Source organism: Gigantopelta aegis, chromosome 14 (assembly GCF_016097555.1).
Source record: "Gigantopelta aegis isolate Gae_Host chromosome 14, Gae_host_genome, whole genome shotgun sequence".
NCBI classification, from domain to species: Eukaryota; Metazoa; Mollusca; class Gastropoda; order Neomphalida; family Peltospiridae; genus Gigantopelta; species Gigantopelta aegis.
The window spans coordinates 28135808-28160806 of NC_054712.1; the positions used below are offsets into that span (position 1 = coordinate 28135808).

Genomic DNA, 24999 nt, shown 5'->3' on the forward strand with positions numbered 1-24999 from the left:
GGGCACATCCAATGTAATCGCTGATGCCCTGTCCCGAAGTTGAACGATATGATAATGTGTTGACATTCTTGATTTCTGTTTTGTTTATATATATTTTATTTGTATACCAGGGACTCAGAGACTCAGTGTGATTACTGGTAGTCACCTTATTATTACATGTGTTATAAATGCCCGTATGCGTCAGTTAACGCACCTTTTGTTTTAATGTAGTATATTTCCCTATTCCTAGAGTAGAGGAAATATCCTTTTTGAGGTGGGGGTGTGTGACGGTACATGCTCTTAATTTGTTTTCGCCTGTGGCGATTTTAATTGTGTTAGAGGGTCATGTGCAGTTTAATTGCACGTAGCCCAGGTGGGCAACTTGTTACGTAATACTTCTGCGCGACAGTCCTCGATCGGTACGCCTAATACACACCCAGCCAGGTGCTGAGGCCATGTGGCTAGTAGTTACGTAATATCTCCGGTAGTGCTGTTTATGGCCAGGAGATTGCTCGCGGTTGGCGACAGCCAGACTGACGATCAGAGAGAAATATACCGACTCTAGTAGAGGTGAAATATCAGATGATAGGGGGAGGTACCGCCTTGTACCCCCAGGCGAATTCTGATTTTTATAATAAATAGCTAGTTTTTAGAGATATCGAGGAGAACCAGAATAGGAAGGCTCCCAGGGAACGTAGTCCATTGGACTTTGGTAAATATTTTTATTTCTGCTCTGTGTATAACCTTGATGTGATTGATGTGACTTTAAAAAATTTAATACTGTATTATACCAATATTCTTTAGACAGTGTCTTCGGTCATCTGACGAAGTAAATCGTAGACTTTTTGTTCTAACATTATATGAGTATTTGGTAATATAAAGCTTAGCCAGTCATCCTAGAGGACCTAGATAAACTGTAGGTTATTGTCTTTATTGTGATAGGTACCAGTATTAATTCTGTGTTACAAGATTACTGAAAGAGTAGTTAAGGGTTAATTAAAAATTAACCCGTTAGGAATAGAGCTGTAATTCCTTTATTAATTAAGTTCCCCAAGAAGCGTTTCTCAATTATCACACGTTACTGAACGAGTAGTAAGGGTTAATTAAAAATTAACCAGTTAGGAATGGTGTTGTAATTCCTTTATTAATTAACTTCTCCTGGAAGCGTTTCTCAATTATCACACGTGTGGGTGTGGTGTAACGGTGAAGTGATTCGCATATTGTGTAACTAGACACCTAGAGATTAACTAATTAAGTGATCAGTTCTGGGTTGTTATTATTGCTGTTATTAATTAACTACTACGGCTGTACATTTGTCAGCGTAGATTAATACAGATTCCAAAGTGTATTGTGTTTTTGTTGTGTTTCTAGAGAACTAACGTGCTATAATAATATATACTTTATATAAGATCGTATCTCTGATCATACCTAGAGACGAGCCATACTAAGGTTAACCGCCTGTTACAGAGAGATCTAATAGATATACAGTTAGGAGAGATATTTTGATAATCGTGTTCTATTCAGTTACGGGAATTATAGAATCCCCGTGACAATATTATATAATACAGGTAATTTATTATATAACATTCAGTGGTATATTTGCAAATATCTGTGAAATAACACTTACAGTGCCACAGTCACTAGTGAATGCTCATATCAACTTGTGTAATGTAGTGAACGTATACAAAAGTATGTCATTGGTTGGTTACATTGTTCACAATGGATTTGATAAATAATAAATAGCATATTTCATATTTAAAATTGCTGTATGCAGGCTCAAAATTGTCAAAAGAATATTGATCCTCTTGTCTATTTCAAAAGTGCTTATTATAGCAACCTCCGCAGATGGTCACAGACCATAATTATTTATGCTATATGTTTCTATATAGCGTTAGTGGCCACGGTGCAGAAAGTACTCGCCCGCTCGCCAAATGCAAGTAACAATTCTGACAGACGAGTTAAGAAATGCAACAATCAGTCCGATGGTCGATCTTGCTTTTTCTGTAATTTTCCATCGAATCCATGACAGCACATCGGCCATGTCAGAATTTAAAACCATTCAAACAAACTGTTCAGAATTATGACGAAATACGTAATACATGTACAGCATTGACCAGAGCCGGTTTAAAGATCTACGGGGCCTGAAGCACAAATAACAGCGGGCCCTCCTTCCCAGGATATATATTTTGCAACCCCCTCGTGGAGTGGGACACAATTACCTGGGCGAATAAATGTACACATCACTGCGGGGCCCCTAGCACATGCTACATATGCAACAAGGATAAACCGGCTCTGGCACTGACAATAGATGACTTCGAAGTTTCAAATAATCAATTGCGTAAGCATGACATTCAGGAAACAGTCGGTCAAAGGTCAGTACTACTTAGATATGGCTTGTTTATGTTCAAATTATGTTGCCGGTTTTGAATAGATTGTTCTGTTAAATACTCGCAGGATGTCACTTGAATTTCCTAAATCTATATGAAAGAAATGATTTGTCAATCAAGTTCTGGCAGACTAGTACAAATTCTGATGGGCTAGTAAATTTCAGTTGGTACTAGTCTTGGCACCCCTGGTGGCTATAGCATTTTTTATTAATATTAGTAGGCCCATGGATTTTTTAATGCATCTTTGCCTGTCTGGCAACATACCCTGAAACGGACAACCCCTGTTGTCCATCTCTTTCTCTCAGGATATTGGTTTAAACAAACACACCCAATAAACCTGGTTGGGAGTACACCCATTTCACACAAAAATCACTACTTTTGCACTGGCCGCAATTACCATTAAAAACTTAAAAGTCTTCAATGTCAACAAGTTACACATGTTTGCAAACTACATGCTGTCTCCTGTCAACTTCAGTTAAATAGTTGCCAATTCAAAGCTATATGCCATGAATTAATCACAATCAAACAGCAGACTACATGCACAGACATATTTCCGGACTTTGGTCAACCAAATGAGAAGATAACTGTGATCTGAGGCCAGATAAAGTTTTCTCCATTAGCAGAGGACTCAGTAGCTACAGATTTCTGCAACAATGATGAGCATGCTTAACATTATACAAGTTTAAAATAATTACCAGTATTTGTGCCCATGCTTGAAATATTATGTAACAACCTAACTAAGCCTATGACCATACTCATGGTTTACAGATTACCACCAAACTCAATAACCATCTTCAATGACACACGGGTAGTGTTCTTAGTCATCTCATGGGTCAGAGGACTCACTAATAAATGTAGACTTTGAACAAAGGTGAGACAGCTTAACCCAGTAATATAAGAAACGTTAAAGAATGATAATTAGATAGTTTGTTTGCTAAATAATAATTTTAAACAAGCATTTCTAGAGTACTGCTAAAACAATACATGTCCCCTACCGGGCCCAACAATTTTCCTAAATTCAAGGGACATAACTCTGAATTATGGGCAAATCACCACAAAACTTCAAATTCATTTGTAAAGCTATATACAAATGATAAAGCTATATACAACATTTCATCTTGGTATCTCCAGGCATTGCAGAAACCAGATTTTTTTTTTTTACATCTCCTAAATTCAAGGGCCATAACTGTGTCAAAAATGGGTAAAGCATCACGAAAGTTAAACTTGATCTGTAACAGTATGTGATAAACCTATATACAAAATTTCAGCTCAATATCTAAAGGTCTTCTGAAGAAAAAAAGAGTCCAGAAAACAAATGTTCACGTCTCCTAAGTTCAAAGGCCATAACTCCATCAAACATGGGTAAATCGTCATGAAAGTCAAACTTGATCTGTAACAGTACATGATGAAACTATACACAAAATTTCAGCAAAATATCTCAAAGCCTTCTGCAAAAAGCATCCGGAAAGCATATGTGGGACAGACGGATAGACAGACAGACAGACATGAAACCAACAGTGCCTCTCGTTATCTGTCTGTCTTGTCTCTGAGTTGTAACCAGAAGTTGGCCTGGTTGAGGAGGTCACGTACACTTCCAGTCACCTTAGCATGTTGTAGTAATACATTCAAAGATCTACATTAGATATATTTGTTTAGTATCACATTAAAAGCAAACTGCATTGGTTATAAAAATATATAGGTATATATTGGGTAATAATTATGTTTACATTATAACTACAGGCAATGATTATAAAATATATAGATATATATTGGGTAATAATTATGTTTACATTAAAACTACAGGCAATGGTTATAAAATATATAGATATATATTGGGTAATAAATGTTTATAAGATATATATTGGGTAATAAATGTTTATAAGATATATATTGGGTAATAATTATTTTTACTTTATAACTACAGGCAATGATTATAAAATATATAGATATATATTGGGTAATAATTATGTTTACATTATAACTACAGGCAATGATTATAAAATATATAGATATATATTGGGTAATAATTATGTTTACATTATAACTACAGGCAATGGTTATAAAATTTATAGATATATATTGGGTAATAATTATGTTTACATTAAAACTACAGGCAATGGTTATAAAATGTATAGATATATATTGGGTAATAATTATGTTTACATTAAAACTACAGGCAATGGTTATAAAATGTATAGATATATATTGGGTAATAATTATGTTTACATTAAAACTACAGGCAATGGTTATAAAATGTATAGATATATATTGGGTAATAATTATGTTTACATTAAAACTACAGGCAATGGTTATAAAATGTATAGATATATATTGGGTAATAATTATGTTTACATTAAAACTACAGGCAATGGTTATAAAATGTATAGATATATATTGGGTAATAATTATGTTTACATTAAAACTACAGGCAATGGTTATAAAATGTATAGATATATATTGGGTAATAAATATGTTTACATTAAAACTACAGGCAATGGTTATAAAATGTATAGATATATATTGGGTAATAATTATGTTTACATTAAAACTACAGGCAATGGTTATAAAATGTATAGATATATATTGGGTAATAAATATGTTTACATTAAAACTACAGGCAATGGTTATAAAATGTATAGATATATATTGGGTAATAATTATGTTTACATTAAAACTACAGGCAATGGTTATAAAATGTATAGATATATATTGGGTAATAAATATGTTTACATTAAAACTACAGGCAATGGTTATAAAATTTATAGATATATATTGGGTAATAATTATGTTTACATTAAAACTACAGGCAATGGTTATAAAATGTATAGATATATATTCTATGATGTGTGTATTTGTGTAAAGCGCCGTTCTCATTATGACTTGTCACACTGACTTGTTATAACTTGTATGCGATTTGTCGTGAGAATTAGGACATGTCCTAATCAGTACGACTTCGATATGACTTGGGTGTTCTAACAGTATGATTCGATTGCATGTGACAAGTCGGTACGACTAATACAAAAATAAGAATGCCACTTAAATAGTGTTTACCTGTTTGTGAGTTTTCTGCAAACAGAACACAGGTTCCGAGCGAGTCTTCGTATTTGCCAGAAAATACATAACTTCCTATCTGCAGCAGTGGTCTCTCGGTGTCAATACCCTGAATGTATCACAAAACAATAGTAGCAGTGGTCTCTCGGTGTCAATACCCTGAATGTATCACAAAACAATAGTAGCAGTGGTCTCTCGGTGTCAATACCCTGAATGTATCACAAAACAATAGTAGCAGTGGTCTCTCGGTGTCAATACCCTGAATGTATCACAAAACAATAGTAGCAGTGGTCTCTCGGTGTCAATACCCTGAATGTATCACAAAACAATAGTAGCAGTGGTCTCTCGGTGTCAATACCCTGAATGTATCACAAAACAATAGTAGCAGTGGTCTCTCGGTGTCAATACCCTGAATGTATCACAAAACAATAGTAGCAGTGGTCTCTCGGTGTCAATACCCTGAATGTATCACAAAACAATAGTAGCAGTGGTCTCTCGGTGTCAATACCCTGAATGTATCACAAACAATAGTAGCAGTGGTCTCTCGGTGTCAATACCCTGAATGTATCACAAACAATAGTAGCAGTGGTCTCTCGGTGTCAATACCCTGAATGTATCACAAAACAATAGTAGCAGTGGTCTCTCGATGTCAATACCCTGAATGTATCATAAAACAATAGCAGATTATTAATCCTGCAACCATTGATTCTACTGGCCGATTATCATCACTGATTTAAGCAAAGTCATACATGTATACTAGTATATTACAACGTTTGATGCCATGTCACGTTACATCGCATGCATAAATACATTACAAAATCATTCATTTCACTTAGATCATCGTGCAGCCAACATAAACAGAAATAAAAGTTTTTCCACTTAATTTTTGATGGATTAGAAGATAAAAATAATAACTAGTCAATGTAATAGAATGTCAGCAAGCCTCACCAAATTTTCCATTCTTATCTTCACAAGATAAGCCATCATCCATGTTTATAATGTCACAAAAAATAATTACTTCATCCTATGTTAAATGTTTGTAGTGTTTTTAAAAAAAAAAAGTTCTAAGAAAAAAGAAGCAAATTTGTTTGTCTTATTGTTCATTAAAAAACTTGCTTTAACATGATTTTCCAGTATATTTTTAAAGAGACAGACCCTAGTTTCAGTTTAGTTAATCTATAAACCTGTAACACATTTGGATAAAGTTACAATTTAGTGAAACATGAGTCTGTGACTTTGAAATAGTGAAATACCCTCTAAAATAGACTAAAACTCAACTCCATAACTGTTACCTCTTAGACGCACGTGGGTTTTTAAAAATATGCGAAATGCATTTTGTGATATTAAAAACACAAGGATGACCAAAAACACTTACAATGTACGAAAATGGATAATCTAAACAATAAAATTTAAGTAAAGTATGATTTCAGTTATCAAAAACGGCTCAAATAGTAAAAAATATGCCGTAGTGTTTAAAAACTAGGGTATGTCCCTTTAACTGGTTATCAATGTCGAACATTATCTAGATTGTAATTTGCCATGCCTGCACAGTTAGTACTCACCAGAACATGACATTCTTGTTGGTCTTTCATCAAAAAGTCTTTGTCAATAACTCCAGATAACTCCACAACCAATGTCGATTCCTTAAACAAGATAAACAAGAAGAGAAATGCAGTCTTAAAAGGTGTATACCACCAAATCAAATCCCACAGACAACAATACAGTGGCTTAAACTGATACACATTGCATTTCAATCAACATATATATGCCTCATCATTAAAGTAAATCAGACAAAATATTGGGGGGTAGGGGGTTTAAGCTGCTAGTATCAGATATAATTGGAAGCATCTTGGAGAAGCATGGGCCCCACCCACTAATAGGTTCGGGACCTCATCTTTCCATCACACCGACATCTCTGCCCTCCCATTTCCAAATACACTCTGCAGGCCCCAACTATCATCTCTTTCTTTTTCATCATTTCATTTTGTGCTTATATCCAATTAAGGTTCAAGCATGCTGTCCTGGGCACACACCTCAGCAATCTGGGCTGTCTGTCCAGGACAGTGGGTTAGTCGTTAGTTGTCAGTGGTTAGTGACAGAGAAGAGGGTATAGTGTCTAATGTTGTTCAAAATAAACAATACACATACTGATATGTGATGTCATCAAAACATTTTGGACTGGTGATGGGTCACATTGATTTTGACGCAAACTGAAGCACAACCAATCGCAGGCACTGTTAATTAGACAGTGTTGGTCACCAAAAAATCTAATTCCATTTACTACGAAAATCAAGTTGCATAGTACATACAGTACAGAATTAGTCATATAGCCTCTATTAGAAACATACTTATCTGCCCTTGATTTGCATAGCTCTAAGCAGTCCCAATCAGCCACTAAATTATTTCCAGCGCGTTAACGCTCCAGTCGCTTGCAACAAAGGCTTTTTGTTACTACTGAATTGTGAATTAGTCGTCAACTTCTTTTTTTATTTTTTGACATTAATAAAGTTTTCTATTTCTATTATTGTTTGTCAGATTGTGTGCAATCTCCTTTTACAGAAAAGAAAATGTACAATATGTTTTGTGCTCAACAGAAATACTTACGAACACGTCTTGGGGAGACCAAGAAAAGGGGCAGTCGTGGTGCACTGGCTGGAACCAGAAACAGCCCAATGGGTCCACCGACAGGGATCGATCCCAGACCGACCGTGCATAAAGCGAATGCTTTACCACTGGGCTACATCCCACCCCTCATTGATGATTGACTCATTAAAACGGCACCTTAATAAAGTTTTGATATTTGCATGTAATGAAACTAATGATACAGAAATTCACTTCCTTGCCTAACGATAAGGTTTCTACTGTCTGACACCGAGTCCATTGTCATTGTCAGATGGACATAGTGCAATGATCAATATTTTGCTTTATAATAGTGTAAAAGTGTGTAAATATAAAAGTGTGCCCCTCCCCCCACACTTTTTGGCACCTTCCTACGCCACTGATATATGTGTGTGTGTGTGTGCTTGCATGCCCCCTACCCCCAGCCTTGCCACTTTCCTATGCCACTGATATATGTACACAGATAAAACTCTCTTTTTTTAATGTGCATGTTTGTCTGGGTTGTTTTTGGTTGTGCGTGTGTACTGGGTGTGTAGGCTTGTTTTGTAGGCTATTGTTTATTTGGGGGCGGATTTGTTGTTGTTACTGGGGTGGGTTTTTTTTTTTGGGGGGGGGGTAAATTTGTTGAGGGGGGTATTTTAAAATATTAAGTTTTTTTTGTTTTGCCTGCAACTTACGCTTATAATCATGTATAAAACAATGTCTTCATTTTAACATTAATTAATTTGCAGTAAACAAAATATTTAGTCAAACAGACGCGTGTGCAGAAAATTGTGTAGAGGAAGTCTAGACTGGCTAGTGGTGTTTTTAGGGGAGGGGTCGGGTCATGCGTCCCCGGAAATACATTGAAAAAAATATATATAGCACGTAGGGAAGGGGACTGTTCTGATCGGAATATTACATATAGTCCATCCCATTCTCCTACAAAAATGTTGTTTTGTTGTTTTTGTAAATAATTTAAGTTTGGTTTGACATACAAATAAAAATAAAAGTGTTTTGGAAATAACAAAAATATACTATTTTTGTGTGTAATTTAGAAAACAAGTGGCTCAGAAATAAATAACTTGAAGTAAATTCCATAGTATGAAAAAATGCATTCCCCAAGGGACGCACTATAAACATTTATCTATTACAACTGTGTTACCATCACACACAATTCATTAAAACTGTAGGTGTGTTTGTATACTACTCAAAAGAATTTAAGGGTCAAAAATTTATAACCAAATAAGTTTCAGAGTGTATTAGATTGATGATGTAAACTACACCAATTTTTTTATTTATTGTTCAATATTTACAAAAAACCACAAATAAACATCACTGTATACAAGAAAGTCACATGACATGCTGTCAAAGTTGAAGGTTGTCAAACATGGATTTTACACATTAGAACATTCGTTTAATAGTGTGTGAATCCACCCCTGGCGCGAATACATTCGACACATCGTTGCCTCATGCTGTTGATCAGATGTCTGAAGAACTCTTGGGGAATGGCCTGCCACTCTGCCATAAGAAGTTGACCCAGATCATGAAGGTTGGCCGGAGGGGCATGGTTATCCCGAACTCTCCTGCCTAATTCATCCCAGGCGTGCTCTATTGGGGCCAAGTCAGGCGAATATGCTGGCCAATCCATCCTGGCGATACCTTGTTGTCTGAGAAAGTCCGTTACCACCCTGGCGCGGTGGGGTCTGGCATTGTCATCCTGCAGAACTGCCCCGCCGCCAATCTGCTGAAGGCCTGGGAGAACCAATGGCCGGATAATCTCATTCAGATAGCAGATTCCATTCAGATTGCCATCCACCACATAGAGGGGGGTCCTGTGGTGGATAGAGATGCCGCCCCACACCATGACGCTGCCACCACCGAACCGGTGACGTTATCTAACGTTAACGTCAGCGAAGCGCTCCCCAGGACATCTGTAGACACGAACCCGACTGTCATTGAACTGGAGACTAAACCTGGACTCATCAGTGAACATTACTCGACCCCACTGAGCACGTTGCCACCGCAAATGAAGCGTGCACCAGTGATGTCTGGCCGTTCTGTGACGTGGTAGGAGTGGTGGTCGAACAGCCTGGCGACGGCAGCGTAGATTATTGGCTCTCAGACGATTGCGTATGGTTTGATCAGACACTCGAGTTCCAGTCGCAGTCCGCAGATTGTCACGTAATCGGCGTGCAGTGGTTGTGCGATGACGTATAGCCATATTGGTGATGTAGCGGTCCTCTCTATTTGTAGGGCTTCGGGGTCTTCCCGAACGTGGACGATTTCGAACAGAATTCGTTGCTTGGTACCGTTGCCACAGTCGGCCAACAACACTCTGACTGACACCAAGTCTCAGAGCAACATTTCTTTGCGTATTGCCATCCTGAAGCCAAGCAATAGCCCTTCCTCGATCTTCGATAGTCAGTTGAAGTCGTACCATTGTCGAATTTGGAGTGTGCACCGTACACGAACGCAAGCTCCAATTATATGGAAATTCAGCATTGGGAACATGGAATACACGTGCAAAGCGTGCAAATGAAGCGCTTTGTGAAAAAGCAAGTTATGGGCACTTAGCAGACCTTTCGCTTTCGCCCTAATTTACGTGCAAATGTAAGCATGTTTTCGCCATTAGAACTAGTCGACAGTGTCAATGACAGTGGATTTTAATTCATTTATGGGTTGCTTAGACCCACTTTCATCAAAATGGAACAATACCATGCGTGACATTATGGTCTAGCTAATATAATTGACATTCAGAAAATAATGTCGAAAATATCGTCTGACCCTTAAATTCTTTTGAGTAGTATATGTTTAAATGAAATTATAATTAATGTGAGGCGAGATTGCAGCTTTGAAAAAAAAAATTCTCAAATGTTCATGCAAGAAAATCAAAACAATCAAAAGAAGTATGTGATATTTTTCAGATCAGAAATAGATATTAATAACAAATAGTGTGTTATATATGGCAAACAATCCACTGATCTTTTATGTACCATTAGTTGAACAAGAGATACTGTTGGTCTGACCTTCATGGGCATTCGTTTTGCTGAACTGATCAAAGTTTTAATATTATTTTAATAAATATTTCAAGATAAATGAAAAACAATAAAGATTTTAGAAAAGTGATCCCCTAATGTGGGACAAAAAAATGTTCTGTTCATTTTATTTCCATCTTCATTGAATGAATCAATCGCTTTGATATCGCCAGCTGATAAAAAGTTTTGTTTTTGTACAGGTGGTGAATATATTATTTAGCACCCAAGATAAAGGAGTTTAATGATGAAAACTAGCTACCACTTCAGTTGTTTTTATAACTGGTGATATCCCCCCAAAAATGAAAATTTTCTAATATTTTATCAAGAATTGATGAATAAACATGATAGAAAGTAAATATAATCAGTTACAACCAATTAAATCTACAACTGATGACAAAATATCAGACGATAGTGGACACAAAAGACACAATGACCATTCTGATCAAGTGACAAATTTGGTGTCAAATAAGTGTTTTTTAGTCAGAGATTGCCGAATCGATAATTAATAAAATGTTTTCATTGCTCAAATACAATATAACTTTTATTGTGTGTAGCAAACATACAAATGGATATAGGTATAGGACAAAATAGTGTGTTGAAATTTACGTTACGGCAACTGTCGTAAGCTACTGAAGTTTTTTGTCAGTTGCTTTTCCATATAGTAGGGTTCAGGAAAATAAAGAGGTGTGCAGAAAAATAAAGGAAGGCGGCAGAACGTGAAAGGAGGGCAGCAAAATGCAATAGCAGGGTGGGTCGCCCCGCTTAAATGGAGCAGCGAGAACACTGAATGTATGTATGTATACATATTATACACTCATGTCACATTAGTCTGCGCTGCACAAAAGTCTGCGCATGTTAATTACGTTCCATTACGTCTTGAAACAAATGTTGGGGTATGTTTGTAAACAAACAGGGCACAATATTCATGCGAACCGCCGTTCTGTTTGCGTGTCGGTTACGCAAAATTAAATTTATGCGAACTGCAAATCAGTTACGTCTTGACCTGTTGACGTTCAGAATTTAAAACTTGCAAACTTTACAATTACAGGAAGTTTATTATACAGTTGAGTATTGTAATTTCGAGATCCAAAATTCGACTAGTATTCCAACAAATGTTTTAGACTGAATTTTAGATACTTGATGTGCAGCAAACCAGTAGACAATGTTATATTGCAACAGTTGTAACTTGCGACCAGTCTAAATTAAATGCTCAGTATAGAGCTGAGCCTAAAGTTTTAAAGAAATGTGCACGGACCGCTGGGTGCGGCTAAATTATCTACTGCTATTTTATCTCTAAAGGAATATATATTAGATATTCTATTTTACAAATGTTGAAAACAGTTTTAACATAAACAGAAATCCAAAAAAGTGTTACAAAAGTTGAAAAATACTAACATGGCATAATGAGTTTTAAAAAACAAACATTTGGAATGTTACTGTGGTATTGAGGTACCATCGATAAAATGAAAGTAACTTAGCCACCGCAAAACGAGAAAAGGAATCTGGAATTGTATCTATTTTGTTAACTTTAGCAAGCATTAAAGAATCTGTTTTATAAAATGTTTTCTTTTGTATTTTGTTTTAACTTTATGTTTGAGCTAAAAATTATGTATTTAAAATATAATTTCAATGTAACTTTGAGGTAACCAATCAGTTAACCCACAGGTTACGCAAATATAATTCACACAACCGAACACATGGTTACCTAGGTAAAAACCATGTGAACCAATTTCTGGTTACCTCTGATTTCGAAATATTGTCCCCTGAAACAACGTTAAGTTAATTCATAAAACAATTGTTAAAACAACATATCTTGATTGTGAATATATGTATAAAACTGGTAAATAACAATTTGATTGAAAAAACCTCTGAATTAATGCACTAAAAGTATACTTTTGCCAGCCTTGATCAACATGTTTTTGTATCACCTGTCAACACGTCTGTCACCACTGTAATAATCAATGATGCATATCAACTTACCCATGTAAGTTTACATAGAAGCTTCAATACATACCGTATTGTAATTTATGAATCCATAAATGAAATCTATGTTTTATTTTACCTGTTAACGTAAACATCCAAGCATACTTTGAATTTTCCTCCGAGTGACACAACACAACCAATATGGCTGCACAGACTATAAAGTTTACAGCATGGCCGATTCTTAGCCATTCTCTGTTTCAAAATTATCATTAATTGTTCTATATTTCTAACGAACACTATTTGTGCTCATTTACACAGTTAATAACAGACAACTTTTGTTGAATAATGATCATACATTTTGACATGGCCCTTTTTTTCATATTGTCATTTTCCAAACTAAGAAGCATCCATGGAACACCATTTATATTTATCTCATTTGCATAATCTAAATTTTCCTGAAATAGACTATAATAGGAAGTGTTTATTGTCTAGAACTTACAAGAAGTCGGATCCATTACCTGTTGTTGTTTCTGTGAATATTAGCGACAGAAGTGGTTGTTTTAATGTTTGCTGCACAGACTTATGTGCCATCATGTAGACCAGTAAATACAGAGGGGTGCCACTGAAAATGGGCTCATTACTTGAGTTTAAAAAAAAAAAAAATAATAACTTTCAGTAGTAACACATATATTGTTCCATTGTACTCTGGCGGTGAAACAAATATTTTTAAAGAAAGATTTTAACTTTAAAATATAACACAAATGCTTAGGTGTGCAGACTTATAGTCCATCCCATCATTCCATGAAAAACTATTTTTTTTAAATAATTTCAGTTTGGTTTGACGTAAGATGAAAAGTAAAAGAGTTTTGGAAATAACATACAAATACTATTTTTGTGTGCAATTTACAATGGGATAAGAAATAAATAAGTTGTAGTAAATTCCATAGCATAACAAAGGCATTCTCTGTGTGTGTCTGTCTGTCTGTCTGTCTGTCTGTCTGTATCCATCCATATATACTCTTAAAAAAAAGTAGGGGTACTCTAATAAGAATTTACAATTGCCAAAATTGTAAGGTATATTAACTGTGGGGAATGGTTATATGATAATAGTGAATTAATTGGGCAAACATTGCAACCGGTAGTTCAGTATTACAGTAGGTTTTATGACCACCAAAGATCTTGAAGGACGAATGGGGTCAGAAGTGAAATTTGAAAGTTGACGGGTTTTTTATCAGTAAAATTATCAAAATCAAGAATGACACCCCACGCATGTGTACGGGGCAAATGCGTGATGCATATGCAAACTATGGAATGTGGTTCGGTGTGTTGATAAACAGACCTGAATGTTCTTTACTAGGATATCTGTGGTCAAAACATATGTTTGGTCTAGTAGTTGATATTAACATTAATATTTCATCAGTAAAATTATCAAAATCAAGAATGACACCCCACGCATGTGTACGGGGCAAATGCGTGATGCATATGCAAACTATGGAATGTGGTTCGGTGTGTTGATAAACAGACCTGAATGTTCTTTACTAGGATATCTGTGGTCAAAACATATGTTTGGTCTAGTAGTTGATATTAACATTAATATTTCAGGTTCCCCTACTTTTTATATATATATATATATATATATATATATTTATTTTTTTAATATATATATATATTTTTTTTTTTTATATATATATATATATATATATTAATTTTTTAATTAGTTTCCGATGGGTTCCGATTATCACAACTGGGACAAGGCACCAAACTGAAAAGCGTTCAGCCATTTGTGATCTAAAAGTGGTCATCCGAAATATGCCAAAAACCCTGTTTTTGGCATATTTACAATACAAAAACTTTTTTTCCAATCAAAAAACCTCACTAAGAAAATCATTTTGCCAAAATCGAATTCAATAAGTGTTTTTTTTACTGAGTTGACATTTTATCAATATCATATGATTTACACCAAGCAGAAATATAGTCGTAATAATAATGTTGTCGGGCCTAAACATGCGCATCTGTCCGTTTCCGCCTTGTTGGTAAAATGCGGAACAGAAAAGATTTTAGAGTTTATGAAACATCAAATGTGAGTAGACCTAACAGTGCATAAATCGTATGTTTCCCGGAGAGGAAAGCGTTACCTTCCGATTATTGTTATCATATAAATACATTTTATACACAGTCTACAAGTATCGTGGTGTAGCTCTCTCGGTCTGTGGGCGTTTTTTCTGGTTCAGCTTGCCAGGTTGCTAAAATACAGACGGAGCATCTTTCTCTACTGGAATCCGAGTCCACTTGACTTTCTTTTGATCTAGGGGCGGGACGTAGCCCAGTGGTAAAGTGCTCGCTTGATGCGCAGTCAGTTTGGGATCGATTCCCATCAGTGGGCCCATTGGGCTATTTCTGCACCACGACTCGTACATCAAAGGCCATGGTATGTGCTATCCTGTCTATGGGATGGTGCATATAAAAGATCCCTTGCTGCTAATTGAAAAGCATAGCCCATGAAGTGGCGACAGCGGGTTTCCTCCCTCAATAATTGTGTGGTCCTTAACCATATGTCCGACGCCATATAACAGTAAATAAAATGTGTTGAGTGCGTCGTTAAATAAACCATTACCTTCCCAGTGTCTGCATTTAACTTTTTTTTTGAGTTGCCATCCGGGCAAGTGGTGACAGCACTTTCACTTGCCAGGATCTATTTTCACTTGCCCGAATAATATTTTCTAAAAAAGCAAACAATATTGCAACAGATTATAAGAGAAAACATTTATTAACATTGAGCACTGGTATAACCGACATAACCCCTTCCTCCCCCCACCCCATCTCAATGAAATAATAATAATTTTAAAAAATCCTAAAATATAATGTTCAGTGGATACGATCTATGACGTGTACACATAACCAGGGCTGAATCTTGTCGACATGAATTTGTGCCCAATTTTACATGCCACTTAACTTACCTTACACCTATTCTTATATTGGGCATATGTTTATATGTAAAAGCAGACCTAGTCACCTACACTTTTTCATGGTGCAAAGTAGACTACATAGCTGTACTTTTATTTATTTATTAATTATTGATTTAAAAAAAAAAAAAAAAACGGTCGCCAGGCGGGCAACCTTACTGTGGGTTTTCAGTCGCCCGTCGTCATTTTCAGTCGCCAGGGGCGATCGGGCGACCGTTAAGTTCGAACCCTGCTTTCCTTCTTTTGATCTCTGTCAAGCTCAAGTTCTGCAAACAACAAAGTCAGTAAAATGTTTATTCTTAGTGAGGTTTTTTGATTGGGAAAAAGTTTTTTGATTGTAAATATGCCAAAAAGCGGGGTTTTGGCATATTTTGGGTGACCCCATTTTGAGCATTTATATCACTGTGTAATAATAATTAATTTTATGTGTTTTCCAAAACTCACTTCTTCCCATTCGTCTTCCATTTTGAACGTCGATTATCCTATTTATTACTATTTCAAGTTATATATTAATTTAGACTTTTAAGGTCCATATTAAACGAGACTCACATTCTCTTGTAGACTGAGTTTTTTGGTTTTGATTCCTTTACTATGATGTTTCAACAAAACAAGGAAACAGTATATTATTAACCGTCTACTTTTGTTATTTTTGTTGCTATGCAGATATAGAATTTGATTATTGTGTTAATCTTATGAACTATATCCTAAAATGGCACAGCATAACTAAGTAAGATCTAATGCATTCTATTTAATGACTATTTACCTCGCAATCGAAGACCAGAATTGGGTTTGTGAAATACAATCATGCGCCGCGATATAATATATGAATATATCGGTACCGTACCCGTATTAAAAAACAATCAATAAAATAGAATAATTAAATAAAAAAATTTTTTTGTTACTCATAGTTTCTTGTTCCATGCCTTCACGTACCCCCAAAATAACCATGTAGTGTAATAATGGAATGTGACGTGGGTGCAGACCTCCTGAAAAAAACATTTGATGTGAGTGAATAAAGCCTAAATTAGTAAATAATAATTTAATTAAGAGACTATCCTGAGTTTTTAGGCTAGCAATAGTTCGAATGGACATAGAAAGAAAGTGTTGTTCAGTATTGACTTAATGTGTGCCTGGCAATACCCTAGCAAGACTTCCATGTGTACACCCCAACCAAAAATAGCTAGGAACATGTTCCTAAAACGTTTAGAACAGGCGAGGTGTTCCTATCCTCAAATCCCACACTACCTCACATAGTGGTGTGACGAGAACGGGTTCTCAAGTGCATCACTACCTCACATAGTCACATATTGTTGTGGCGAGAACGGGTTCTCAAGTGCAGTGTCGAATACACTGTGAGAATGCTCCTTTAATTTTTTTTATCTTGATAACACATTAGTGTCAAATTTACAAAGTCTATTTACATCTTGCATGCATATAACTAAAAAGAAAAACAGGCTTCTAAAATTTGGCCCATAATATACACCACGATGTTGATGGTACAATGATAATGTCATTGGATTTAAGACTGGTAGGTACTGGATTTGCATCCCGCCCTTGCTCAAAGTGCATTTGATAGTTCATTTGGCCACTGCAATGACTTCTCTGTCATTAACCACTGATGATTTACTGTTGGCCCACTGACCTGAACAGACAGGCCAGATAGCGGAGAAAACAAGTTAAAATAAAATGTAATTGTACATGTTATATGATCATCATGTTTATCAAATCAATTAATGCAGCTCTTTTTTTGTTTTCATTTCTAAAAGATGTTTCTTCTTTTATAGATGAGACTGTATATATGAAAGTCTTGAATCACTGTAACCAAGAATGTTAAAATACTGGACAATGTTTGGTTTCTCAAGTCTGAAAGTTGCTACCGAACTAATGTATTCTCCCACTGCATTGGTTTTTGGTTTTGTGGCATGTCCAGTAAAACATATGTAACATCATGCAGTTTGAAGTCGACCATCATTCACATGCCAGCTAAGGAATTCTGGGAACTGTTCATGCCATTAAAGTCCCTGAAACTTCAGGATGGTCCTGATGTTTCCCTTCTGTCTCTTTCGTTTGTAAGCAAGTCAACAGGGAAAGACATGGGTCAGAAACGAAGGAGGAAAAAAGTCACAAAAAAGAGAAATTCTCTCCCTTCGCAATCTAACAAAAATCTCATTCGACAGTCGTCAGCATCTGCTGTTTACACCCACAACTCTCCGAAACGGCCTGATCGGCCAGACTGCTCTAAAACCAAACTTCCAGGAATCACAACAGAAAAGGACAAAGATGCTGGTTGCAAGCAGAGGGTTTTGGCAACTCCGTCACCGAGGCTGTACTTCATTCCACCAGTTCCTCCACTCAATGAACGGAGGAAAAGGGTTCCCTTACTTGCGGCAATAAAACCGGACAATGATAAAACAGAAAAAGATAGGTTTATGAGAGCTAACTACAACTACAATCCATATTTCCTCTATCGCTGCCCAGCAGACGTTGATGTACTTGAAAGCTTCTCAAAACCATCAGACAAATATCTCAAACAGGTTTGTAAGATTCAAAATATTATGAGTGAAGTCATATAAAAATGGTATAATATTGAACAAGATGGATGGATAGAAAGATGGATACAGGGAAAAGTATTTCAAAGTAATAGGTGTCGTGAAGTCAGTTGCCGTGAATTTTACCTATAGTCCTTCCCATCATGGAATGCTGTTTTCTTACTTTGGTATGTACTGTTACTTATTTAGTTCTAAGCTGATTGTTTTTTAAATTGCACACAAAAAAGTGATTTTTTATTATCTCAAAAACACTTTTACTTTTCTTCTTATGTCAAATCAAACTTAAATTATTGACAAAAAAACAATGTTTATGGAGGCTGCGAAGGACTATAGGTTAACCGATTATTTGGTTATGTGAATATATTTGTGTAGCCTAATCAGTTACCTAAAACTTGCATTGATATTATATTTTTGTGATAGTATTTCCAGCTATTACTGTAATTTTAAGTGAATCATTAGTGAACAGTTTCTTTGATACACAAACTTGATAAAATGACTTTTTAATAATGTAACGGTTCATCATGTAACCTCTTGGCAGTTCACATGAACTTGCATACGTTATGGCATTCGAACAGAACAATTGAATATGGTTCCCTGTGGATGGAATAGATGGATTAGACAAACATCATCAGGGTTCGTTGCGGTCTTTAAATTCCTTGAAAGTCTTTGAATTCTCACAAATCATAGTCAAAGCAATTATGGTATCTTTTACAGCTGCATGTATTAGATATTTCCCAATTACAAGGTTTAATCTGTCATGATGCATGTAAAAAAAGCTAATTTGTTTGCCATGGACAGCAACGTAAACAAACTGATTTGGTATTTTTATCGCATTCTATTGTCTTTGACTGCTGTGTAAAAGTCTTTGAAAGTCTTTGAAAATGGCAGGTAAAATTCTTTGAAAGTCTGAATTTGTTTGGTCTTTAAGGCTATGTAACCAGTTCATGTAAAATACCCATTCTGTCATTTATTCATCACTGCCACGGATGGATGAGCTGGCCCAAATTGGTTGTAGGAAGGCACCTAAGTAAGATACCTATTCATGCTTTTACATATTCACCCATCATAGCCTGTATGGATGGGATGTAGCACAGTGGTAATGCTCACCTTATGTTAGAGGGCCATATATAATGTTATCTTGTGATCAGTGGCTCTCTATGGACGATGATGTAAGTTTAAAATGTACTGACGTGTCATCAAACAAATGTTCTCAACAGATAGCCCAGATATATGAGATGTGTACCCAGGACAGCATACTTGAACCTTCATCGAGTTGATATGAAATGTTGAACAAACATTGCCTTGTTTTGATTTTGATTTGATTTCCTTCTTTCCATACCAATCTTTTTCTTTCCTTTCCATTTTTTTCCAATCCTTTCCTTTCCATTTCCCCCAATACTTTTCCATTCCAATCCTTTCTCCTTTTCAATCCTTTTATTACATTTCTAATCCTTTCATTCCCAATCCTTTTCTTATCAATCCTTTTCTTTCAAATCTTTTGTTTTCCTTTCCAATACTTTCGAACCCTTTCCTTTCCAATCAATTTCCATCCTTTTCTTTTCCAAACATTTCCCTTTTTTTCCAAAGTTACCCATCCATGTATATTAAAACTCACCATCTTATGTACATCCAGTTCTAAATTATGTCGACATTGTTTGTTCAGGCCATGTTGATAATGGAGAAAGCCATCGATCGATACGGCTGCTATGAGGAGTTTGAGGAGAAGACCGGCGGGAAGATTCTGTCCCGCTCACAGATCTGTACAATCATTCACCGTTACCTCAAGATCGAGGGTATGGAGGATGAAATCTGCCTTAACCTCAGTGACAACCTCATCTCTCGCGGGTCCATGACAAGGTCTAAAGGTCGGCCCGTGTTAAATGTGAGGATAGTCAACCTCAGAGAACAGTGGGCCGAGGGCCTGCTGAGACACGAAATAGGTAACACTTAGAGAATACTCAAAAATCTTTGAGGCAAAACTCACATTTATCTTGCACAAATGAATTGATTTTGTGAAATGTCATAGCTTTTGCATATTACTGAAGAAGTATGCATGCACATACAACTTCCTCAGGAATCAATTCAACATTTTATGGTTCAGCAAGACAATTGCTTTGGGCCTAAGAATCAGCATTGTCACACCTGTGAAGCTGCTGGCATGATGTTGAAGTTAGAATTGACATCGTCACCACACTGTTGAATGAAAAAGTTGTTTTTATGTTTTGTGCATGAAGTCAAAGTACTAAACCATATGGATAATAAATCTAAGAAATGTTATTTAACATGGATGTTAATGACATTGAATATATTTTTATGGTTCCCCGACCAAATTAAAGTAAGTTTGTGTTCAAGAAACATGGCATATATAGCTATAGCTATAAAATTGCCTTAGAATCTATATATAGTAGGACAAAATGTTATTGGTTTTGAATGTGGAACAAATGTTAAAAGGTTTTAAGCCAGTTACTGAAGAAGACATTTTCTCCTTATTTTATGGGTCAGTTTATAAGGTGTGAGGCAACTACACTGATTTTTATTTTCGGCTACAACTAAGAACATACCTCTGTTTTGAAAGCCAGATAACTGAAGTATGCATTATTTTAAATGCACATTTAATAACACATCAGACAGTCAGAGACGGCGAAAGAACGAGAGAGAGCGAGAGCGAGAGAGAGAGAAGAGAAGAGAGAGAGAAGTTTCTGCTTCCAAAAAGCAACAAGGGATCTTTTTGATGCATGTTCCTGCAGAGATTACACAACCTTTGAGGTACCAGTTTTAAGACTTTGTGGTTAAACCAGAAATAAAATAAGTTGTAATTTCATTGTTGATCTTTCAGGTACTCACTACATGAGAAGCAGCAACAACAGGTATCAGCCATGGAACAACTGGAAGATCCGCAAAGACCTTGGCTTGCTGCCTCTGAACCCGACGGAGGAGGGCCTTGCGACCCTGCACAGTGTGATCTTCCGCCCCGATCCGTGTCTGTGGCGTGCAGCCCTCCTCTACTACACCGCACACAAGGCCTCGCAGATGTCCTTCAAGGAACTGTTTCACGACATGGGGCACTTCGTGCACGATCCCGCTGTCAGGTGGGACTACTGTCTCCGGGCCAAACGAGGACAGTCGGACACTTCCATTCCAGGTAGGAAGGAAATGGTTTATTTAACGACGCACTCAACACATTTTATTTACGGTTATATGGCGTTGGACATATGGTTAAGGACCACACAGATATTGAGAGAGGAAATCCGCTGTTGCCAGTTCATGGGCTACTCTTTTCAATTAGCAGCAAGGGATCTTTTATATGCACCATCCCATAGACAGGATAGCACATACCATGACCTTTGATGTACCAGTTGTGGTGCACTGACTGGAGCGAGAAATAGCCCAATGAGCCTACTGACAGATCGATCACAAACCGATTGCATATCAAGCGAGTGCTTTACCACTGGGCTATGTCTTGCACCCCCCCCCCCCCCCATTCCAGGTAGTGTATTCCAAGTAGTTGAAGCTGCTGACCCTCATTAGTGAGTGTGAAATATTTTTAGTTATTACAATTTCTTTAACATTAATGTATTGGAACACATTACTTATGTCTTGCTTCAGTTATCAGGTTTAGCAAAACCAACATATTTCTGGTAGTTCTGGTGGTAGAATACTGGGCCTGTCCATTGACCTTGGTGACAAAGTGGTTAAGCCATCAGTCTCAAGGCTAGTAGGTGCTTCTTTGAACTTTAAGTGGATTTGTAATAAGCATGAAAATAAATAGAAATAAGCTTGACTGGATTAGCTATGGTGACATTTATAATGGCTTCCTTTTGTAGTAGAATAATTATAGGATATTAAATAATTATAGGATATTAAATGAGCTTCCATTTCGTATCATGTTTATGTCCTGAGTGAAATGATTTTCAATTGTCACAAGCTTTAGCAAGTGACAATGAAAATCATTTCATGAGGGACATAAACATGATATTAAATGGTAGCGAGTTTAATACCTTATTTATCCTATTTATTACCCATAATCAATTTTAATTTATATCACTCAACTTGTTCAGTTAAACTTCCTGTAAGGTTGTAGTGCACCAATCAATACGTCATCATGCGAAATCAAAGTTTTACGTTCTACTTGGCGTTCTAGTGGGACGTATCACTTTGATATGTACTTGGCGTTCTAGTGGGACGTATCACTTTGATATGTACCAAGATATTGTTAACCATATGGGTAATAAATGGAGGATACTCCCTGAGTGTCTTGTGATATCATCATTTATCAGGACGAGTTGATAAAAGTATGAAATCTGAGTTAAATTTTAATGATTACCATTCTTAATTTCATTTCAGGTGCTTTTTGTAAGGATCAAGTTTATCTCGATGGAGCTCTGCAGATTCTTAAGAGACGTCATGAAATTGATTTTGGTTTACTCATCAGAATGGGAAAGATTGCTTATGAAGATGTGGACCTCCTAGTAAAACTGGCTGAACTGGAGGAAACCAGAGTGCCCCACTTCATGAACAACATGCCTGTGTATCTCACGAACATTAACCGCATAGCCGAGAGCAATGGTCTGACAGACGAAATATTGAGTGAGGTGGAATAAATAAATAAATAAATTCATCCAGATGGATACGACCTGTTCTGATTCGATAGTGGTTGGTTGGTTTTCGATGAGCTTTTATTAAACAAAAGCTATTTCACTGTCACTTCCATAAGAATCAAAAATAACACTGTTTGTTGAGACTAATGACAATCTCAAACGCACGTATACATTTTGTTTTGTTAATGAATGAAATGGTTGTCTGTTATTGGGTATGGAGAATAGTTTAATAAATGAGTGTACAGTAAGATTTCATTTATCTGGACAGCAGAACTCTCAAGGAAAGTTGAGTGAGGACTCAAATGTGCCTCACACTCATCTGAATTGAAAATTTGGTGAATGGGTATTCACTCGCATATTTATTCTCATCATTGAGATTGTTGGCAGACTAATAGAAATACTTGCTGTCACTTGCCTAGACCTATTTCCAGACAAGCAGCAAAACACCCTCCTTAAAAGAATCCACAAAAATTATGGGTGGGGGTTTTCTCAAAAAGTATCCTGCTTAATGAATTTCTGTTTAACCATTTGTGACACCCAATAGCCGATGTGTATTTTTGTGCTGGGGTGTTGTTAAACATTCATTCATGGATTCATCTGATTTGATGTGAAGAGTGGTCTCTCTTGACTCACATGGCACCATACACCATTATATGCTGTAGTTGCTGTTTACCAAAGTAACGGAATAGTTTAGAGTGGAAGTGCACCATAACAACTATCAATGAGTGAAACCTAAATTCATTATTCATTATTTATGTAATGAAGTGATGATTGATCAATATCAAATATTACATTCATAGTGAAATTGTTTCACTGTACAGTGTCCATATCCACAGGGCTTCTAGGTAATGGTATCCCAACTCCCGTGGCTAGTGATATTCAATGTTGGGCTGGTAAATAACTACTTTAGCCATGCCCAATGGCTAGTAAAAAAAAGAAAGAAAAAAAACATCAAATACATTTAAGTCTATTTTGTAAATATGTGTATGAATATCCTGCCCCCTCACCCCCAAATCTAAGGGTTTTTAAGCTCTACCTCCCTCTTTAGGTGACATACATGTATCCAATTAAAATTGTATTTACTTAAAGTAGGGATAGTGAATTTTTAATCGTGGCTAGTAAAGTTTTAAAATCACTGATCCCATGGCTAGTGTTTTTTTGTAAAAATTCTAGACGCCCTAATGTCCATATTTTCAAATTAAAACATAGACAAGGCCACTGTATAGAAGATAGAGGTCACAGAACTAATATTTTAGTAGATCGATAGATATTTCTCTTCATAGGGATAGAGATGCAAAATTTACACAATTGTGTTCATGTCATTTAACTGACGGCACATACCATTTATGTTGGCCAGTTGACCATGGTCATTTTTATTATCTTCTGGGAAGAGGTATATATAGATGTAGCTTCATTTTTACAATTTTTATAGTCTTTGACTTGCTTCACTAATCTGTTTTTGCATTTATCACTTGTATGTGTGTTCAGGTTTTTTTGTGCAATCTTTAAATACAAATGTAACTCTTTGTAAATTTAACCTTGAAAGCTGTATGCCAAAATAGTCACATGCTGTAATAATTGTTTACGTTTGATACATATTGTGTCCATATAGAATTTTGAATGACAGCTTTTATTTAAGTCTGGTACTTTTCCTAGATCTTATGACTTTTATTTAAGTCTGGTACTTTTCCTAGATCTTATGACTTTTATCTAAGTCTGGTACTTTTCCTAGATCTTATGACTTTTATTTAAGTCTGGTACTTTTCCTAGATCTTATGACTTTTATTTAAGTCTGGTACTTTTCCTAGATCTTATGACTTTTATTTAAGTCTGGTACTTTTCCTAGATCTTATGACTTTTATTTAAGTCTGGTACTTTTCCTAGATCTTATGACTTTTATTTTTCAAGTGAAT

At 36.0% G+C, this 24999-nt stretch overlaps 2 protein-coding genes across 4 annotated transcripts in view; one reads left to right on the top strand and one right to left on the bottom strand.

Moving 5' to 3' along the window:
- Nucleotides 1-16429, bottom strand: part of LOC121388589 (general transcription factor 3C polypeptide 6-like) — a 30170-nt gene extending 13741 nt beyond the window's left edge. The window contains exons 1-3 of the mRNA XM_041519989.1: nucleotides 16384-16429; nucleotides 6980-7060; nucleotides 5418-5526 (exon numbers count right to left, since the gene is read on the bottom strand). Coding sequence (XP_041375923.1) covers nucleotides 5418-5526; nucleotides 6980-7060; nucleotides 16384-16404 — 211 coding nt within the window. The 5' untranslated portion in view covers nucleotides 16405-16429. The remainder of the gene's footprint in view (nucleotides 1-5417; nucleotides 5527-6979; nucleotides 7061-16383) is intronic.
- A 134-nt stretch (nucleotides 16430-16563) lies between these two features.
- LOC121389529 (uncharacterized protein KIAA0895-like) lies at nucleotides 16564-24069 on the top strand. Of its 3 annotated transcripts, none has more exons than XM_041521190.1 (5): nucleotides 16564-16943; nucleotides 17724-18473; nucleotides 20152-20428; nucleotides 21325-21630; nucleotides 22833-24069. In XM_041521190.1, the coding sequence occupies exons 2-5, from the start codon at nucleotides 17862-17864 to the stop codon at nucleotides 23087-23089; spliced, it is 1452 nt and encodes a 483-aa protein (XP_041377124.1). In that variant the 5' UTR covers nucleotides 16564-16943; nucleotides 17724-17861; the 3' UTR covers nucleotides 23090-24069. The 3 variants fall into 3 exon arrangements, with proteins under 3 accessions (XP_041377124.1, XP_041377125.1, XP_041377126.1); XM_041521191.1 differs by having other exon boundaries at nucleotides 16564-16726; XM_041521192.1 differs by having other exon boundaries at nucleotides 16566-16666.
- The last annotated feature ends 930 nt before the right edge of the window (nucleotides 24070-24999 follow it).

Coding starts and splice junctions, on each gene's coding strand:
- LOC121389529 (XM_041521190.1), top strand. CDS start 17,862: ATGTCCAGTAAAACATATGTAACATCATGCAGTTTGAAGTCGACCATC. Junction 20,429..21,324: donor CCTGCTGAGACACGAAATAG/GTAACACTTAGA, acceptor TTGATCTTTCAG/GTACTCACTACATGAGAAGC. Junction 21,631..22,832: donor GTCGGACACTTCCATTCCAG/GTAGGAAGGAAA, acceptor ATTTCATTTCAG/GTGCTTTTTGTAAGGATCAA.